The sequence below is a fragment of the Rhinatrema bivittatum genome, chromosome 12, assembly GCF_901001135.1.
Source record: "Rhinatrema bivittatum chromosome 12, aRhiBiv1.1, whole genome shotgun sequence".
Classification (NCBI taxonomy): Eukaryota; Metazoa; Chordata; class Amphibia; order Gymnophiona; family Rhinatrematidae; genus Rhinatrema; species Rhinatrema bivittatum.
This window is the reverse complement of record NC_042626.1, coordinates 12,631,753-12,650,882: the sequence shown is the minus strand read 5'-3', so window position 1 is coordinate 12,650,882 and position 19,130 is coordinate 12,631,753. Positions and strand designations below refer to the sequence as shown.

Below are 19,130 nucleotides of genomic sequence, written 5' to 3'. Positions count from 1 at the left end.
CCCAAACAAACAGCCTTAGCAGGTTTCTATAACTTCATGTTCATGACGCAGGTTTGTTATCGACGCACAATTTAGATGCCCTTTAGATTTGGAGAGAAGTGCACACATCCGAAATCAGACCAAGCGCTGCATCTGCAGGGTGAACGACCAGGGCAGCAGGGAGAGGCCGAGCCAGTGCTTGGTGTCATCTCTGGAGCTGCAGCGCCACTGGAGGGACCAGAAATCCCTGCCTGACAAGGGGCAAAGCCAGGTCATCTGGTGAGCCTGGGCTTTCTCTTCTTCAGAGGTCAAGCCTGCGCCTGCGCTCTGGGGAAATGTTGATTCAGCGGCGAGGGAGGCGCCACTGGATGGATGAATGGCTTGGACACGGCTCCCGTTTGCTAACTCGAGAGCCAGAGCTGCTGAAAAGGGTTTTCCCCGTTTTGTGTTTATGGGAAAAGTGCTGTGTGCGTTAAGCCCCTGAGCAAGAAGAGTTCATTGCATCACTTGACTTTTCTGCAATTAGGAAATAAAACCCATGCCGCTCGTCCCCCGCCCTCCTCACTTTCTGGAAACCTTCCTGGGGTCAGGATAGCAGCAATGACTTGCGAGGCCACCCGCCCCAGAGGCAGCTGCACGGCTGTTTGTTCAGGTTTAAAGTGCAAGGCGCGACAGGACCCTGTCTGCAAAGGTGCTCGACTTTATTATTAATCATTTCAACCGCCGAATACACTTGGACTGAGTGAATTCTCCATTTTCTTTCTGCCTGACCCGCTGCTAATTTCGTCCCTTGGCTTTCCTTAATACTTTGTTCTGCTCCCCGTCGTGGCTGCATCTTCTGCTGTTTCGGAAAAGCGCTTTGGGACTGCCTTTTTTTTTTTTTTTTCAATTCATTGCATCTGCCAGGACCAGGAACCATGCAAGGGACTGCCGCGCTGGCCCGCTCTCGGGTTCAGGGACGCCCGCACCGGGAGGGGGGAGCGATTTGCTAAGTGAAACCAATCGGAAAGCCCGGCATCGGGGGCCAGTGATCCCTTCCGCCTGCCCCTGAGCCGAAGCAGCAGCAGCTCGATCTCCAGCTCCCCACATGGTGTTTGCTCTCGGCTGGCTGCGGGGGGGAGGGGCTGCCCCGGGTTATAGAACGTTCCCGGGAAAGTGAAAGCGGCCGGGGAGTGCGGAAGTGAGCGCGCGCGGCTCCCCTCGCTTCGCCTCGCCATGGCAGCACAGCAGGTCGCCAGCTTCCTCCGGAGCAGCTTCAGGCGCCGCCGATCCAGCACCAAGGGTGAGTGAGCGGGGCGGGAAGGGGAAGTCGGGGAGAGGCCGGGCGCTTCTCTCCCCTGCCGCCCGGCTTTGAGTGAGGGATCGGCAGGTGTCCGTGCAGGTAGCAGGGGACAGCTTTTTTTTTTTTTGGGTGAATCTGGCAGTTTCTTCCTAGTCCTTTGTACTGCGAGCTAAATCGGAGCCAGGTCCGGGATCTTGGCGCATAAATCTTCATTTGTAGCTGTTTTTTTTTTTTATTTTCTCCTCACGCCCCCATCCCCAGCAACCTAATCTGATCATGGCAGTGATGGCCTTGGGCTGGGTGATCGGGGCTCCTTCTAAAACCTTGCACCCCGGCCACCAGGTGTCACTCTTGAGTAATGGCCATGACTCCCTCCCCTTCTCATAGGAAGGGGCACTGAATGCGGCCTCAGCAGCCTCCCCAGTCAACATGGGAAGAGGAAGACCCAACTTGGGGCTCCCCCTAAGAAGCTGCACTTGCTGACTCCCTGATCTGCTGAGCCTTCAGTGCCAGCCCCTGGAATGGTGGCAGAGACCAGGCTCACGCTGCTGCTTCTGGTTCCCTTGCCTCCCAGAGAACCGGGACACTAAGTGCTCTGTCTCTGATCCTAACCTTGTGCATATTCATTGTGAATATCCAGAAAACCCGACTGGCAGTGGGGGTCACTGGGACAGATTTGGGAAGCCTTGCTGTAGGTGGTTTGGGGGTGGAAGCCCTAGTGCCCCCTGGTGGTATTACCAAGCCCAGCAGCCTGTGATCTCCTCTAGGGCCTGGCCAGAGTCTCTTCCGGCATCCTCTGTGCTTCCATCACTGAAGGTAGAAGTTACAGGCCTGGTTGGCCTGCGATTTCTGCAATTCCTGTTCCTTGCGCTTACAGCCGGGGTTGCAGTTTCCACCTGGTTTTCCTTCACCGTTTGGCTCACCAGGGTCGCTGAGCCATGCCTGAGTTTTCTTCGCCTGTAGGAGCCTAAATCCAGGAGTGTCCCACCTCTTCCTTGCACCCAGGAGCCCAGTGGCCCTCCCTCAGCACTGCTAGTTTATCATTACCCTGGGAGAGAAAAGCTCTCCCTCCCACTGAGTGACTGAATATGGAGGGCAATAGCTGGAGGCAGGAAAGTTAGCCCGGCCAGGTGTGCCCACTTGCTCTCTGCCTGCTGTGTCCCTACAGACCCAAATCAGTTTCCTCCTCACTGCTGGCCCAGTTTGGCTTTCAGCTTGTAATGTAATGCTGCGCAGTGTTGACTGACAGATCCGTCTTACCTGGTTTGGAAAGCAGACGCTGAGCTGCTACTGCTTGGGGGAAAGAGAGATTCAAACCTGAAACGGTACAAATTTAATGGTAAAGCCGAGAGAAGCTGTAAGTAAAATATTCTAGAGAAAAAAAAACGCCAGTAATGGAAACGTCCGCGTTCTGTGCGCCATCTCTTGGTACATTTCATGGGCAACAGCACAGATGAGGCCCCGAAATGTGTTGTATGACACACAGCTTTAAAGGGAAGCTAAGGCCTCCGAGTACTGCTCAATGCATTGCAAGACACACTTTTTACCAATAAAAAGAGCAAACCAATGGCAGACCTGCACTGCTGTGAGGTTTTGCCAACAGCTACTGCCAAGAAGCATCCTCAGCGATGTGCAGGGCCTTCAGAAGGCACATTCTCTGCATGTCATAAATATATATATTTTCACTTTATTTATCAGACACCAAAAGTTGGTGAGACGGCATGAAAAGATGTAAAAATTGCCGATCCCGGGGTCTTCTCCTCGCTGTGCTTGTGTGTTCAATATCAGCCGGTTTCCTGGTTAAGTAATGATGTCATCGTCTGACGTGCAGCGCTCCCTCCCGTCTGCGGCTTTTTTTCCATTATTTATTGAATCCACCACTTTCCAGGGCACTTTCTGAACGTAGGGCATGTGAGCTTGCAATAAAGTTGGCTTTGAATGCCGCTGCGGACGGGGCGAGTGGGCTGCCGAGCTTGCTCTGTGGGGCGTTTCGGAACAGGTGCTGAAGCCCCGCTGGGTTCTTGGTGGCCGTGCAGCGTGGCACGGTCGCGGCTGTCCTGGTGGTAGTGTGATATCTCGTTCAGGGTCGGAGCCTGCGGGGGGTAACCTAGAAACTTCACATAAAAAAAGCGAAGGGACCCTAGAGGAGAGGGAGTGAGCTCATCCGCCTTCTGCACCGGGGCGTTTGGAAGAGAGTTACTGGGATAGGTTTAGGTTCCCTTCGGCCAAGCATCAGAAGGAAGAAAAGCAGCCTTTTATGTTGTCCGTCCCTTTCTCCGGGATTCTGTGTGTCCAGCTGTAGTGCGGCGTCCCCAGCTGAATCTGGACCTGCGCTGCCCAAATACATCTTCCAGATGAGGCTGTGATGAGAGAACAGCAGGGGCAGAGCTGCCGGAAATGAATGGAATATGGAAGACGCTTGTTCTCCTTCCAGGGGTGGCAGGGACGGTTTCCACTTGCCTGGTCTTTTTGAGTTTCTGACTGAGCCGTTTCCATTGTTGCTTTTGGACCCATCCTTCATTCCAGGGGCTCCAAATGCTAATTCAGCACCACTCTCCAGGCAGGAAAGGGAATTAATTGGACCATCCCTGGCACAGGTGTTTCTTCTTAAACAAAGCTTCTACTTAGAAAAAAGAAAAAAAAATGCAAACTTTTGGCCAGCAGATACATATAGGAGAGGAGACAGAAGATGCAGCCTGGAAACTTTACTCCACCTGTGACTAGGAGTTGCATTTGCAGAGGCTAAGAAAGCATTTAATTCTATGCATTTATTACTGAGTGAGGCGTACGCACCTCTCTGCCTTGGGGAGTGCTGGCTAATGCCTCGATTAACGTGTGATGTGCACAGCCTTGTTGCACCGGGGCCTGGGACTGATGCTGCGTTTTACACCACGCGTTCTCCGGTGGCTTGGCCTCCTCTCCGAGCTTCGTTAGAGGAGAGCTCAGGAGCTCGCGTTAGGGAACAGGGGGTTCTCTCCAGGGTGAGAGCAGACGGTTCTTTCCGCTAAAAGCAAAGCTGATGTTTCTCCCAGAGGCGTCCACCCTGACCTGCAGCTGCTCTCGGGGACCCTGGCCGAGGGTGACTGCCGTGCCAGTAGCAGCTCTCGGTGACCTTTGGCCGAAGGGGTTGGAGGAACTGCTGACACCATGGGAGCACCCATAAACCAGGGCCTTGCTTTTAAAGGATGATCTGGGGGCCCCACCACCAGCAGCACTTGACGTACAGATTCATCATCCTGCCCAGCGAGGACTTTCACTGGGCCACACGATAATGCGACATGCAGATACGTCCTTTTAACCTTTAACCTTAGCGAGGAACTTTAATTAAAGATAAATAAAAAATGTCAGGAAGGCATCGGACATGGAGACACCAGAATATGACGACAGATGATAAGGACCATACGTTTCAATCCTGGTGCAATGCCAGAGACCCTCCCCCACATGAACTCTGGCAGCCCCTGGGCTTATCCCCAGGCTGTCTCTAATCCACGCCTGCTTTTCGTCACTGCCAACTCCGCCGGCATCACCACAGTACCAGGCAGTGGCTGAGTCCTCAGGACTGTTTATTAAAGCATCGAATCCAGAGTGCGTGTCTTAAGCACAAGCGTTTTTAGCTTGGTGGACAAGAATAAGCTTAGCAGGAAATTTGGGTTTTTAGATAAGTGCATCCTCCCTGGTAGGGAAAACGGCAGCTCCCTCCTGCAAGTCAGGACATTTGGAGAGAGGGAGAACGTGAGACCTTGATTCTCTGGTGCCAGCTATTTATTACATTTTAACCTTTTCAAGACGATGCAACATCTTGGGTGAAAACAGCTGCACATCGCCTCAGAGACGTCACACGAAAACGCTGTTCAGGGTAAGACCACAAGGAGGAAGGTGCAAGATGCAAACGATTTTAAGGGAACACTTCAGCAACCGCTTAGAATAAACCGAAAGAGAACGTGATGGCAGCACCAGATACAGGGTCAATTGCAACAAGCTTTACAGATTTTTCTCTTTCTCCTTTGGCCCTGGCAAGTGATCGGCCACTCGGGCTCCCAGAATTATGTAAAGCAAGTCCTGCGATGAATGCAGAATTTGCATGCATGCGATGAATGCAGAATTTGCATGCATGCGATAAGCCAAACCCCCGTCGTCTTTTTCATCTGAGGAGTGAGGCCGAGTTTTAGACGGAAACAAGTCTTTCTGTAGAAGTGTAGGGCAGAGTTTGGGTTTCTGTTTGACGCTCGGTGGCCCCGTGGACCTGGGCAATGACGCTCGGTGGCCCCGTGGACCTGGGCAAAAGCAGTGGAAGGGCTGTGCAAGCTTTTTTTCTGGCGTTACAGCTCATTACCCACTCCCTCACCCTCCACAGACTAATCACCCCTGCCCCCCCCCACCCCCACTACTCGGGAATGTCCTCCTCACTAATTACCCCTGCCTCTGCCCCCTCCCCCAGTACTCGGAGTGTCCTTGTCACTAATCACCCCTGCCCCCCCCCAGTACTCGGGAGTGTCCTCCTCACTAATCACCCCTGCCTCTGCCCCCTCCCCCAGTACTCGGGAGTGTCCTCCTCACTAATCACCCCTGCCTCTGCCCCCTCCCCCAGTACTCGGGAGTGTCCTCCTCACTAATTGCCCCTGCCCCCCCCCCCCCCCCCCCCCCCCCGTACTCGGGAGTGTCCTCGTCACTAATCACCCCTGCCCCCCCCCCCCAGTACTCGGGAGAGTCCTCCTCACTAATCACCCCTGCCTCTGCCCCCCCTCCCCCAGAGTACTCGGGAGTGTCCTCCTCACTAATTGCCCCTGCCCCCCCCCCCCCCCCCGTACTCGGGAGTGTCCTCGTCACTAATCAACCCCTGCCCCCCCCCCAGTACTCGGGAGTGTCCTCCTCACTAATTCACCCCTGCCTCTGCCCCCCTCCCCCAGTACTCAGGAGTGTCCTCCTCACTTAATTGCCCCTGCCCCCCCCCCCCCCCCCCCCCGTACTCGGGAGTGTCCTCGTCACTAATCACCCCTGCCTCTGCCCCCACTGTAAAGGGGATATCGGAGGTTGATTTTCTTGGGATGGACCTTGGAGGGAGGCTCAGATATTCGAACACTGCCTGAGTACAAGGCCAAAAAGCAGATGGGAAACTACTAGATGTGGCCTGGACAGGCAAAGCCCAGCAGACGCCCTCTGTAGCGCATCCGTCCGCCTTCTGCTAACGAGCACGGGCCCTCCCTTTTACTTTTACCTGCTAAGTGGTTAAGTAAGGTCACAGTAATAGAAGCAGCTCTACACTGGGGTTTACAATCATCCTTGTTCCCCTTCTCTGTCCACATCCCTTCTTGCATGGAGTTTTTTTTTTTTGTTTTTTTTAAGTCTGCACTTGCTGGACTGTGGCAGGACATCGCTCTGGCCCGTGATTCCTTGCTTTGTGCCCAGCAGATGAGATTGTAACTCTCCGCTTTAACCCGCGTAACCCATGTTTGTCCATGTCCCGTCTTCTGTGCACATTGACTCTTAGTGGGTAAATAAATATTGCGGTGTTTGTTTTGTTCATGATGCGTTCTTCTGTACGTGAATTGCAGACTTGTGAAATCAAAATAGTAGAGTCAGGCTAAAAGGAGAAACACATTTGAGTTTGTGGCTTCTGACTCTGAGAAACGGAACTACTTAAAAACAAAAAATAGGACCCAGACACCTTGCTAGCTCTGCCCATGCACTGTGGGCTGCATTAGGCCCCAGTGTTAGAGCAGGAAGCTCGTGGGAGGGGGGGGGGAGTTAAAGGTCGGGGACGGGGGAGGCAGAAGACAGGCATTTTTCACTTGATGTCTGCTGCTGACGCTGTGTGTGACCCGGCCTGGTCAAATGTCTCTCGTTACTCAGCTGCCTTCGGGTCACAAGAATGTTCTTTGGGACATTAGTAAGCAGTCCTGAGGCACATCCCCCCGCCCCGGAAGCTGCTGCTTGAAAATGGGGGGGAAGGAGGCAAAATTAGAACCCTAAACCTGGCCTTTGCTCCAGAAACGTTCCCCCGGGCAAGGTTTATGGAATCGCAATAAAGACACAGAGGAACTGATGGCAAGAAAAGACCATACGGGCTCTCTAGTCTGCTCCTCCACAGCGCTGCCGTGCCCTCCCAGATCCCCAGGCTTTCTGGAATTCAGACAGAGGCCTAGTCTCCTCCACCTCCACGGGGAGGCCGTTCCGTGCGTCCATCACCCTCTCTGAAAAGGAAATCTTTCCTTGCATTACTCCTGTCGCAGTCCTCTCATGACCCCTCGTTCTAGAGCCTCCCCTCCCGGGCATGGAAACCTTGGGGGTATTTAAATGTCTCGCTGAAACCCCACCCCCGTCTCATAAATAAATAAATAAATAAATAAAGAAATAGTTAGTCCCTGAGTGCCAAAATCTGGTCATGTTTTCAGGATATCCACAGCGGATATGCATGAGATGTATTTGCAAGCAATGGAGGTGGCGCCTGCAAATGCCTCTCATGAATATTCAGGATGTGTACTTAAATGGCTTACGGCATTTAGAGGACTGGAGTTGCCTACCCCTGTCCCCTTATGCTTTACAATGAAGACCACCGACCAGTTTTAAGTGGCCACCCTCTGGACCGACTCCGTCCAGTTTATATCCTTCTGAAGGTGGGGTCTCCAGAATTATACCCAGTATGCAAAGTGAGGTCTCACCAGGGACCTATACAGGGGCAATATCGCCTCCCTTTCTCTGCTGACCATTCCTCGCCCTGTGCAGCCAAGCATCTTTCTGTGTCAGACTATTAAGTTTAACAGGCAGCAGCTGGCGCACCCCTGGAGTAGGACTTCTGTCCAGCCAACCACGTCCCCCTTGGGCTGAACCATCAGATTCTGGTGGCCAGCAGATGGTGATCCAAAGATGGTGAGAGAGGCTGGACAGCTGGCTGAGGTGAGCGAGAACGGAGTCTGGTCCAAGGACGAGATGAGACACAGGAACAAGCACCAGGGCAGGCAAGGGTAACGGAGAGTGGAACAGGGAAGCACAGGACTCACCAGGAGGGACACCCAGGGGCAACGCAGGAAGCAGGACCTGAGGGGTTTGGCAGGGCAGAGCAGAAATGTGGGACTCTCCTTTCAAATGTCACAGTTGGCCTCGCCATCTGCAAACTAAGCAGACAATGGCCCAACTTTGTTTCTGGTGATTTGCAGCTGGTTTAGTCCGAAGGGATGCCTACAAATCCCTCTCCTGGTTACAGAGTTTCTTCAGTGCTAAGTCAAGGTGAACGGGGAAGCCTTTGTTCATGTGGCCTTGATATCCATGACTTTAGATTTTTTTTTAATTTTTTTTTTAAATCAAGATAGTGCAAAGTGAAAAAGCACTATGAAGCACAAGCTGCAGTCTTCCCTCTGCCGGATTTAGGTTAGCTTGACCTCAGCATGTTGCAATCAATGCACAAATATTCTCATGTGTGATGTATGTATTTGTGCACGTAAAGCTTACAGGGAGCGCTGGTCGCAGTCCAGCCCGGTCCTCCCTGCTTGTGGCATCGTAGGAAGCGAGAGATGCGTTTGATGTCAGAAGTGAGGAGGTCGCGACTAGGGCCGAGCGCACGGTCTGACGGAGCAGATGTAGCCTGGGAATGGCCGTGCATGTAGCCTGAATGTCTCCTTTGCACAAAATGACCTTCCGTGGTACTTGTGCTCGCCCATGACAGCTACGTTAATGATAAACGTATATTTCACTGGATTTGCGGCAGCGATGACTTTTTTTTTTGTTTTTTGGGTGTTTCGCTCATGCGACAGCTCTTATTGACGGCGAGTCTGTCCATATGCATGTTTGAGCTTGGCAGTGACTGAATGGATTTGGCTGAAATTCGGCACGGTGGATTGAAATTAAGTTGTCTAAGAATTGTGATTTTGGCACAAAATTAAATTGCCTGACAGTTTTATAATGTTGATTCCTCCTCCTCCTCCACCCCGTGCTGACTTTATTTATGTATTATTTATTTATTTAAACGTTTGTTACCTGCCCTTCCTACGTTCAGGGCGGGATACAGGGGACGCATACATAATTATTAATACATAGGGCATACGTAAAAATCACAATAAAAGTATATAAACAAAACATACGCAGAAAACAATCCTCAAAACTTGAAAACAATAATCAGATAAAAGAAACTAAAATAAAATCTAAAACAAGAACATTGTAAACAAAAGTCTGGCCAGATGTATAATTAAGGGAAAACAGTGGAGTTTATATCTTGTCTGTCTGACTCGAGAAGGCTTTCTTAAATAAATACATTTTTAAGGCTTTCTTGAAAAACCACTTTTTTCGGTGAGGTTTCTTAATTCAAACGAGAGGGAGTTCCATAAAAGAGGACCTGCTGATAAAAATGTGCGTTCTTAGGTTTCTTCCTCACTCAGAGGAAAGGAAATGCACTTTCCAACTTGCTCTTTTTCTTGCAAGGTCTCTCAAAACCACAAGGGACTGAGCCGGCCGTGCATCAAAAACCCCCCCAGAACACCAGATCCAGTGAAGTTTTAACATTCAGAATCCAAACGCCAGGTTGGGCCGTGGCGCTGGGCCTGTCAGACTGAAGGATATGGAGCTGTTTGAGGTTTCCTAAGTTGCCAGGTTGGGCCGTGGTGCTGGGCCTGTCAGACTGAAGGATATGGAGCTGTTTGAGGTTTCCTAAGTTGGCGTGTCGGTTAATTTCTCAATTTCCGACGAGCATTTGCAGATATTGTCTCCTGTATGCTGTGCTGAGAGGATGTAAAGTCTCTTTCAGCGATGTCGTTATTCGTGCAGCGTGACGGAAAATAAAGGTGGCTGTTCGGTTTCACTTCCTTTTCAGGGAGTGATTTTTTTTTCCATACACTTGTACTTGGTACCTTCCGTCTTGGATAATGTAATCTACTTGAATGTGCAGAAGTAAAGGTCCATGAACAAAACAGATTTATGAAAAGCCAAATGAGCAATCTCTCACCAGAGAGGACACACAACTCAATCCAGTACAACAATTTTACCTTCTAAGATTTTTATTTACCTTTTTTTAATTCCACACATTCAAGTGGGCTCTAGAAGGAGGCTCTAGAATGTGGGGCCATGAGATGACGGTGAAAGTGGATAGACTCGGGAGTAATATGACACCCATGCTACCTTTTTATCCAGCGTTTTTTGAGATCTTTCAGGTTCCTCTTCTTTTGCCGTTGAGTGTCCTCCTGGAAGCCCCTTGTTTTGGGGGGTGTGCCAACTGGAGATGCTTCTGGGAATGTTGGCCAAAAACTGGTTGGCTGAATGGACAAGATTGTCGTTGGCTGGACTTGATGCAGAGTATCTGCTTGTGTGGGCTAGCTTACTTGAGAGAGAGGTAGCCCCCAGTGGCACTCATTTGCTATTAAAAATCTCACCAGGTGTACACACGGGCACAACAAAACCACGCCAACTGGAAACTCGTGAGAAGAGAATTGTCTAACCTGCAGCATTGTGGGTGGGCATTAATGAGCCTGTTTACCTACTCACCTTGAGACTAATCTTTTGCATAGTGGTTTCCTGGGAACTAGTTCTGGAGCTCTGATAGATTCGTGGAAAGACCGGGGTGAAAGGAAGCTTCTTGAGGTCCCTCTGGTGGGCTTCACTGGCCTTTTAACATACTAGCCAACTGTTTGTCCATCCTGCACTTGAAAGCTGCCTGTGATGGAGATTTTCACCTCCGTTGTAAGAAGAATGTTCAGAAGGGAGTGGTGACTGTTTCTGTTTTGGTTTTTTTTAGTAACTTTTAGTGCAAGAACTGGGATTTCTAGTTCAGGAAGGTAACAAAGTAAAACTGATTGCATAGAGGTCAATATTCAAAGCCATTTAGCTGGATAACTGGCAAGTTTTGAATATTCCCAATCCCTGTACTCATCCAACTAAATTTTAGCAGGACAACGCATTATCTGGTTAGGAAGCAAGAGGCGGGCATGAGTTAGCTGAACAACTCATCTGGCTATCTCCAGATGTGGCCGGATGACTAGAGACTTAATCGGCTATGTTTAAAAGTATAAAGCCACTTTTTTTCTTTTTAGGTTTGGGGTCTAGTGGCCCCCACACCCATCTAACTCATAGGCCATGCTGGGCCAAGCCTTCAGCAGAATCCCCTTCCCCCTCCCAAAAACCTTTGGAGTGGTTTTAAAATAGACAGAGTAGAAGGGATCTCGTAGCAGGAGTTCCCCCACTACCACCAGCACCACCGCTCCCGTCCAGGACCTGCTCTCTCTCCCTCCCATCCTTTTACAATAAAAATCTTCAGCCCAGATTGCGGTAGGAACTTCTAGCGTTGTCCTTTTCTGCTCAGAAAACACGGTTTACGTGCCCAGTTCATGTCTTTGTGCCTGCTAAGCAATTGTTTTCACACATTTTTGTGTTCGTGTGCTTTTTGCAACTCCTGATGCATTAATAATACCATTTGCTCATTGCATGGGGAGTTAAAAATGTTTTAGTATTGTGCGTTAAGGAGCTGTGCCCCGAATTTCATCACACTGCTTATTTCATCGGCTATAGATAGTAACACATCAGACAGGTTTCTCGTCTTTTGTTTAGATGATCATTTAACGTTTTAAAAGTAACTGACGGATTGGGGAGGGTGTCAGATGGAGTCGTTGCCTGGACCCATTCAGGATGAGTCTGCTTGTCTGTTACTGCAGGATGTGAATGGGAGTTGGGGAGTAGTGGGGGTGTAGGCCAGAGGCCCAAGGCCATAAGAACATAAGAAATTGCCATGCTGGGTCAGACCAAGGGTCCATCAAGCTCAGCATCCTGCTTCCAACAGTGGCCAATCCAGGCCATAAGAACCTGGCAAGTACCCAAATCTATCCCATGCTACTGATGCCAGTCGGGGGGCGTATTTTAAGACCCCCGCACGCAGTTCCCGGTGTGCACACATGGACGCGTGCATGTTATAAAATCTGATGGCCACGTGTGCAAGATTTTAAAATCCACCAGCGCATGTGTGACTCGCGCACACACAGGGAGGGGGATTTTATAACCTATGCGCGGCAACGCGATCGGCCGGTCCCCAGTTACCTCCCAGTCCACTTCAATTAAGGAGCGGACTGGGAAGGAACTTCCTTAACCCTGACGCTACCTTTCCTACCTTTTTCCCCTCTCCTACCCGACCCCCTAACCTAACCCTACCTAGCCCCTAATTTTTTATTTCAATACTTACTGCTCCTCCAGAGCAGAAGTACCTTCTGCAGGTTGGCCGGCTGCTGGCGCGCACTTCCCCGGGACAGCGGCTAATGGCACTGTCCTGGCCTGCCCCCCCCCCCCCCCCCCCAGCTCACGCCTCCGTGGCCGGGCCTGTTGTAAAATGTGCACAGTGTGCATAAACCCCAAAATTTACGTGTCTAGCCCTTTTAAAATCCGGGCTAAAGTCAACCAGATTAATAGCAGTCTATGAACTTCTCCTCCAGGAAACTTTCCAAACCTTCTTTAAAACCAGCTACACCAGTTGCCTTAACCAAAAACTCCAGAGCCTAACTGTGTGTATTGAGTGAAAAAGAACTCTCTCCGATTTGTTTGAAATGTGCTACCTGCCAACCTCATGGAGTGGCACCCCCAGTCCTTCTGTTATTCGAAAGAGTAAATAACTGATTCACATCCACCCGTTCTAGACCTCCATCACATCCCCCCTTCAGCCGTCTCTTCTCCAAGCCGAACAGCCCTATCCTCTCTTAACCTTTCCTCATAAGGGGAGCCCTTCCATCCCCTCTATCATCCCGGTCGCCCCTCTCTGCTCTCTCTCCAGTGCAGCCATATCTTTTTTTGAGATGCGGTGCCCAGAATTGCACACCGCACACTGCCTCGTTATGTACTTTTGTATATTTAGGCTTCCAGGGCCTCTGCTCTTTCAGTAGCTGTTCAGGGTATTTGGAAAATTACTTTTCAGACAGGAACGGAGTAAATCGGAAGCGTGCGGTTCTCCTCGTAGCCGTACTGGAAAAGCAAAGCCTTTGTGAGTTGTAGCCTGTCGGAGGAAGGGACCCCCAACGCTGGTGAATATTTATCGTCTGACGCGACCTGCATCGCTGCTGGCGAAGGACACCCAGAATTTGGCTAATATGTTTTTGCTATTTTAAGTTTCTGGCCGGCCTCGTGCATTCGAGACTTGTGAAAATGACTTGGGGGGGAGAATTGGCGTGGACAGAATTTTTGCCTTACCTTAGACAAAACACGGAGGCCTAAATATTTAATTCTGTTTTTAATTTATTTAAATTTCTGCCCGATTTATTATTTATTATTTGTTTCTCTTTTTATTTTCACAAGAAGCTTCTGAACATCCCGAACTGATCGGCTTCTGTGGGGTGTTTTTTTTTTTTTAATTTATTAATTAATTAATTTTTTAAAAAAAATATCTTCGCTTCTCTGAAGCTGTCACCGGCCCAGATGCTGCCAAGAGTTTTTAAAAAGCCCCATTGAAAACCCGGTTAGACGGCTTCTGTTTCCACGGCAACCTAGACAATGGTAGCCCGTGTTGACACATTTTGTCCTGGGATGGTTTCCAGCGAGCCCATTGCCAGGAGCCTTCTGTGCCCTGCACAGGCATCTCTACCCCCTCCTCCCACCCTCCCTGATGATCCAGTTTTGTGGGGGCTGAAAGGTTTGTGATCCTGGATCGGGTTCCAAAACCCCGGCCCACTGATGCGGGGATTTCCCTGCCCTGCAGGTGGGGTTTGTTGGCTTGTGATCGCGGTGATCCAGTCTGTGACGGGAGGGATGAGAGGAGGTGACAGCCGTCAGCTGTAGAATTCAAGTGTCCTATCTTGGTTTTTTTTGTGTTTTTTTTCTGGGTCATCTCTAGAAATCCAGGAGTGAATGTGCGTTCACTCGGTATCTGCTCCAAGTTCACACTGGAAGGAGACCAGAAAAGCAAGATCCATGTTTTTAATCCTGGTGTAACTAAAGGAATAAGAATGGGTTTCACTCCTGGAGTAATTTATTCCAGGAGAAACGAATACGAGGGTCGCGCGTTCGTTTCCTCTGATTCGGTGGTAACGCGTGTACCCTGCCGACTTTCTAGTACACGTGGGAAAACGGAGAGTCTGCGTGCATCTCATTATTAAAACTACCTGCATACAAACCGTTTTCCCACGTGTTACTAGAAAGTCGGCAGGGTACACGCGTTAGCACCGAGTAGGAGGAAACGAATGCACAACCCTAACGAAGACCTGAATGTGTGTGAATGGAAGGCCACAAATTGGTTACAACAAAAACCAATCCACATTTAATCCTGAACTAGTTCCACAGTAGGAATGGAAGAGGAGACAGAACCAGGCTAACGGATCAGGAACTGGATCCAGGGAGTGGATCCGGAATCAGCAGAGTTCCTAGTTCTCACCTCCTCATCTGCCCAGTCAACCACTATTCCACCTCCCCCAGTACTGTCTGATTAGGAATCTTATTGGTCCCTAACTGTAAATCCCGTTGGCTATGGTCATGAATGATCCAGCAAGAGCGGGATTAATGCCCGATACAAAGGGCTGGCGTCTTTTTTTTTCTTTTTCTTGTGCTCTTTCCCTGAAAGAAAATTCCACACTATGCAGTCTCATTGTAGCCCAAGGCATTTCCTTAATGTTTAAATAAATCCATCACCCTTGTATTCTCGTCTTTGTGCAAGTGAGCACTGGCCTGCCCTTGAATGCCGCGCCTGCAGGAGCCGCGGCCTAGCAGCGAGCACTGGTTTTGGAATGCATGGGCCACCTTGCTTATGTGGCATGAGGTGTGGGGATTACAGGTGAAGTGAGGGGCCGAGGTCTGGGGGGGGGGGGGGCCGCAGAGACGGTTTCTCCTTTGCCTCATGCGATCTTGAGACCGCCGGTTAGATTCTAGGTTCGGTGGGGCGGACGGGCCACCATCAGCAGCCACGGCGGAGCCGGTGCCAGAGGCCGGGAGAGTCCAAGCGCCGTCCAGCCCTACCGATCAGAGTTTGTCCGGTTATCACCCTCGGCCGACCCGTGGTGGCAGGGAAGGCTCTGTAATTCCCGGGACATCCGGAAGAGTCTGACCGAGGTGACGCTGTGCCAGATGCAGTGAGGGGTCCTGGTTAACTTCTTGCTCTGTTTTCTGAGGAGCTCTGCTGGGTGGCTACGCCCACCTGCTCACCCCTCTTATATTCAGCAGAGACCCTGGCCTGGATGGCTTGGGTAATCGGAGAATGTGGCGTTTTGTTGCGCACAAACAATTCTTCCTTGTCCTGGGGAAGACTTTTTTCTTCAGGGCAGCGGTTTCAGCTCTGCTGCTTGTGGGCCCCTCGCCTCCCTTGCTGTGGGCGGGGGGGTTGCATTCCAGGTCCTCGGGGTGGGGGGAGGATTTCTGGCTCGCTGGCGTCACTTGCTGGACTTTTGTTTTAGACGCCGGTCACGCGCTCAAGTCCTTCCCAAACGGTCTGGGAGTTCGGGACGTCCCCTCCAGCAAGGGCCGTGCAGCAGGAGAGAGAATGCTTTTCCCGAAGCAGGGCCAGCGATGACTTATAAAAAAAAAAAAAAAAAAAGTGTAAAAAAACCATTTTTGCTCTTTTTCGGAAGCATTTGCCATACCTTGGATTGCATGAAATCACTGACGGCCTCTATGGTATGGCTGGTAAAGTAGGTTGCTCTGCAGTGGCTCTTAAAGTCAGGATGTTTTTAATTGGTAAGGACAGGCAGGGTCCCAGGGCAGGAAGCGGTCCTGTCCGTCTGTTATGGATGGAGTTTGGCACTCGGCTGGCGTCTTAGGTAGTGCAAGGAGATGCACATTTTTTTGTAAATAGAGACCCAGCATGCGCAGACACGTCTCATGCAGACTCCTGAGGGATATTCTGGAAACCAGCCGGGCTTGAGCACCACAGGCATAAAGACGGCCACCGCAAACCACAGAAGGATCCCCCAAATCCCCCAGGGCCGTCTGAAGGATCTGGGCCCCTCTCATTCCTCTGATTCCGTTTGAGGGAGTGCAGCCGGTATTTGACGGGTAGGATATCTGCGTCTAGGTGCCCGCAAAGCGCCTTTCCACGTGCCTTCTGCACATCTTTGGAAGAGCTCCCAGCCTCTGGGTGCCGGGGGACGAGCGGAGGGAGGATGCTGTCCGCACCGTGCATCTCCTGTCCCTTTCTATCTTCAAAAAAACTAAATCCCGCCCCACGTGCAAATGACACAATACCAACCATAGACATAAAAAAAAAGTAGCAAACACAGTATCCTCAACATTAGCAAAGATCGTTAATCTATCCTTAGAGGAAGGAACCATGCCAGAGACACTAAAAGGGGCAATAGTAAAACCAATTTTAAAGAAGAAAAACAGCGATCCATTTAGCCTGAGCAATTACAGACCAGTATCAAACCTACCCCTAATTGCAAAATTAATAGAAAAAAGTATACAAAAGCAGCTAGCAGAACACTTAGATAGCAATAATATCCTGTATCCATCTCAACATGGCTTTCGAAAACACTATAGCACAGAAGCACTACTGCTTACGCTAACAGATAACATGAGAGGTTTCGACAGTGGTAAACATTACATTCTTGTGATGCTAGACCTATCAGCAGCCTTTGATACCGTAAATCATGACATACTTTTAAATAGACTAGAAGAAATAGGATTAAGTAAAACTATCAAATGGTTTAGGTCATATCTAAGCAACAGATATTTTCAAGTCAAATCAAAGACATAATGTCAGAAAAAATAAACCTTCAAACAGGAGTACCACAGGGTTCAGCCCTATCAGCCACATTCTTCAACATATATCTCTTACCGTTATGTCACCTGCTGGCTGGTCTGGGCATCACACATTATATCTACACTGACGATATCCAATTAATACTACCCATCGACAACACAATTGAAAAAACATTAAACATAGCGAACATGTATCTAGATACCATCAAACAACTACTAAACCAAATGGAATTAGTAATTAATATTGAGAAAACAGATTTTATACATTTAGAACGAAAAAATATTGAGATTGTTCAAAACCCAATTATACTCAAATAACCAAAAAATAGTTAGCAGATAAAGTACAGAACCTAGGAGTAATAATTGACACAGAACTAAGCTTAAAACAACATATATCTTTAAAAGTAAAGGAAGGATATGCTAAAATCATGGTGCTTAGAAGACTTAAACCGCTTCTAACAACTGCCAACTTCCAATCAGTACTGCAAGCGTTGATTTTTGCAAGCATGGATTACTGTAACGCCCTTCTACTAGGTCTACCATACACTTCGCTAAGACCACTACAAATATTGCAAAACACAGCTGCTAGAATCTTGACTGGTAAAGGCAAAAGAGAACACATCTCAGATACCCTGGAGGAATTACACTGGTTACCCATTGAACAAAGAATTCAGTACAAAACACTATGCACCATACATAAAATAATACATAATGAAAAAGCAGATTGGCTGAACACAGCCCTTCGCGTACATGTCCCGAACAGAAACCTGAGATCAGACAACAAAGCACTCCTAACTATTCCATCAATCAAAACAGCAAGACTAACACAAGTAAGAGAGAGAGCAGTATCCCCTTGGTCTGACCCAGTATGGCAGGTTCTTAATGGCACCTGTGTAACTTGAGATATTTTAGCATCATTTTTATGTGCCTTGTTGTAAACCGTGGTGGCGATATCCCCTGAACGACGGTATAGGAAAAAGTTTAAATAAATAAAGTTGTTCGTTGCAATGATAGCGGCGAGTAGAGAGCCTGTCGGCCTTCCCTGGCCTTGGCTGCCGGGTGACACGGTGGGGAGCTGCCGCTGCCCTGTGGCGTGTGTTTTTTTTGGGGTTTTTTTGTGTGTGTGTTGAGGGGCTTGCTGTGGGGCTCTCGCGTGGGCTCGCCTTTCTCACAGCCACCCCCTCCCTTTCTCTCCCCCCCCCTTCCCCAGAAACGATCCGGGAGGTGCCAGTGAAGGAGGGCAATGCCCAGCCGGAGGGGCGCAGAGCCGAGGTTGCCACGCTGGGCTACTCCGGGGGCCACCTCTTCTTTGAGTACCTGGTGGTAGTGTCGCTGAGAAAGCAGAAAGCCGGAGCAGCCTACGAACCTCAAATAACCTACCAGTTCCCAAAGGTAAGGCAGGAGGCTCCGCATCCCCTGAACGCTGCAGGTAACACAAACCTTCTGCCTGGTGCAACGCTGTACAGACTCCTCGGTTTACTGAAGAGATGCGGGTTTTACATTTTGTTTTGAAAGCTTTTGGGATTGCGTGACCCGTGCAGCCACTCAAAGTGCCACGTCCGAGGTAGCACCGCTGCCCTCCCCCAGCCACCATAGGCTGCAGCGTTAAGGCAATCTGCTGGGAGCCCTGTGGGCCTCGTTGGTGGGTGGAAGCAGCTGTGCAGGTGCCGAAAGCGACTCCTGCACATCTGTCCTGGCTCTGATCAGCGCTGCCGAGGCTGAAGCCGGAAGCGTCCGGGCACTGTACGAGAGCGACCGGCCACCACGGGAGACGGTCTCGGGACCCGGGCTGGAGGAGGGGTCGTGGGAGACTTTTTTTTATATGAGAATCTGCCTTCTGGAGGAGGTGGAGGAGAGAGAAGTTTGCTGCAGGACAGAGGGGGGGGGATGCTAGAGAGAGGGGTTATTGGGGCTGGGCAGAGTGGAGAGAGAGAGAGGAGGAAGGGATACAGAGTCAGGGGACAGTGCGGGGAGTCGGGGAATACTGGTGCTGGGTAAGGGAGGAGAGAGGGGGTAAGGTGAGGGTGTGGGAGGGTCAGGGGATAGTGGTGCTAGGTAGGGAAGGATGGAGGGGCAGGGGTATTCCGGTGCTAGGGGAGGAGACAGGATACTGGGTGGGAGGTAAGAGGGGGAGGGGGCAAGAAGTATTATGTGGGGACCGCCTAGCCTCCGTGCTTGGGAGGGGGAGGGGTTGGAGCTGCAGAGCCGAGATCATTTTTCGGGGGGGGGG

At 50.2% G+C, this 19,130-nt stretch overlaps 1 protein-coding gene across 3 annotated transcripts in view; it reads left to right on the top strand.

The window, feature by feature from the left end:
- The first annotated feature begins 341 nt into the window (after positions 1-341).
- Positions 342-19,130, top strand: part of DENND2D (DENN domain containing 2D) — a 35,661-nt gene continuing 16,872 nt past the window's right edge. Inside the window, exons 1-2 of one of the 3 annotated variants that reach the window (XM_029572884.1) lie at positions 342-670; positions 18,111-18,292. In XM_029572884.1, coding sequence (XP_029428744.1) covers positions 580-670; positions 18,111-18,292 — 273 coding nt within the window. In that variant the 5' untranslated portion in view covers positions 342-579. Of the gene's footprint in view, positions 671-691; positions 1,262-18,110; positions 18,293-19,130 lie in introns of those variants that run through there. The other 2 variants (XM_029572885.1, XM_029572886.1) reach the window with 2 other exon arrangements.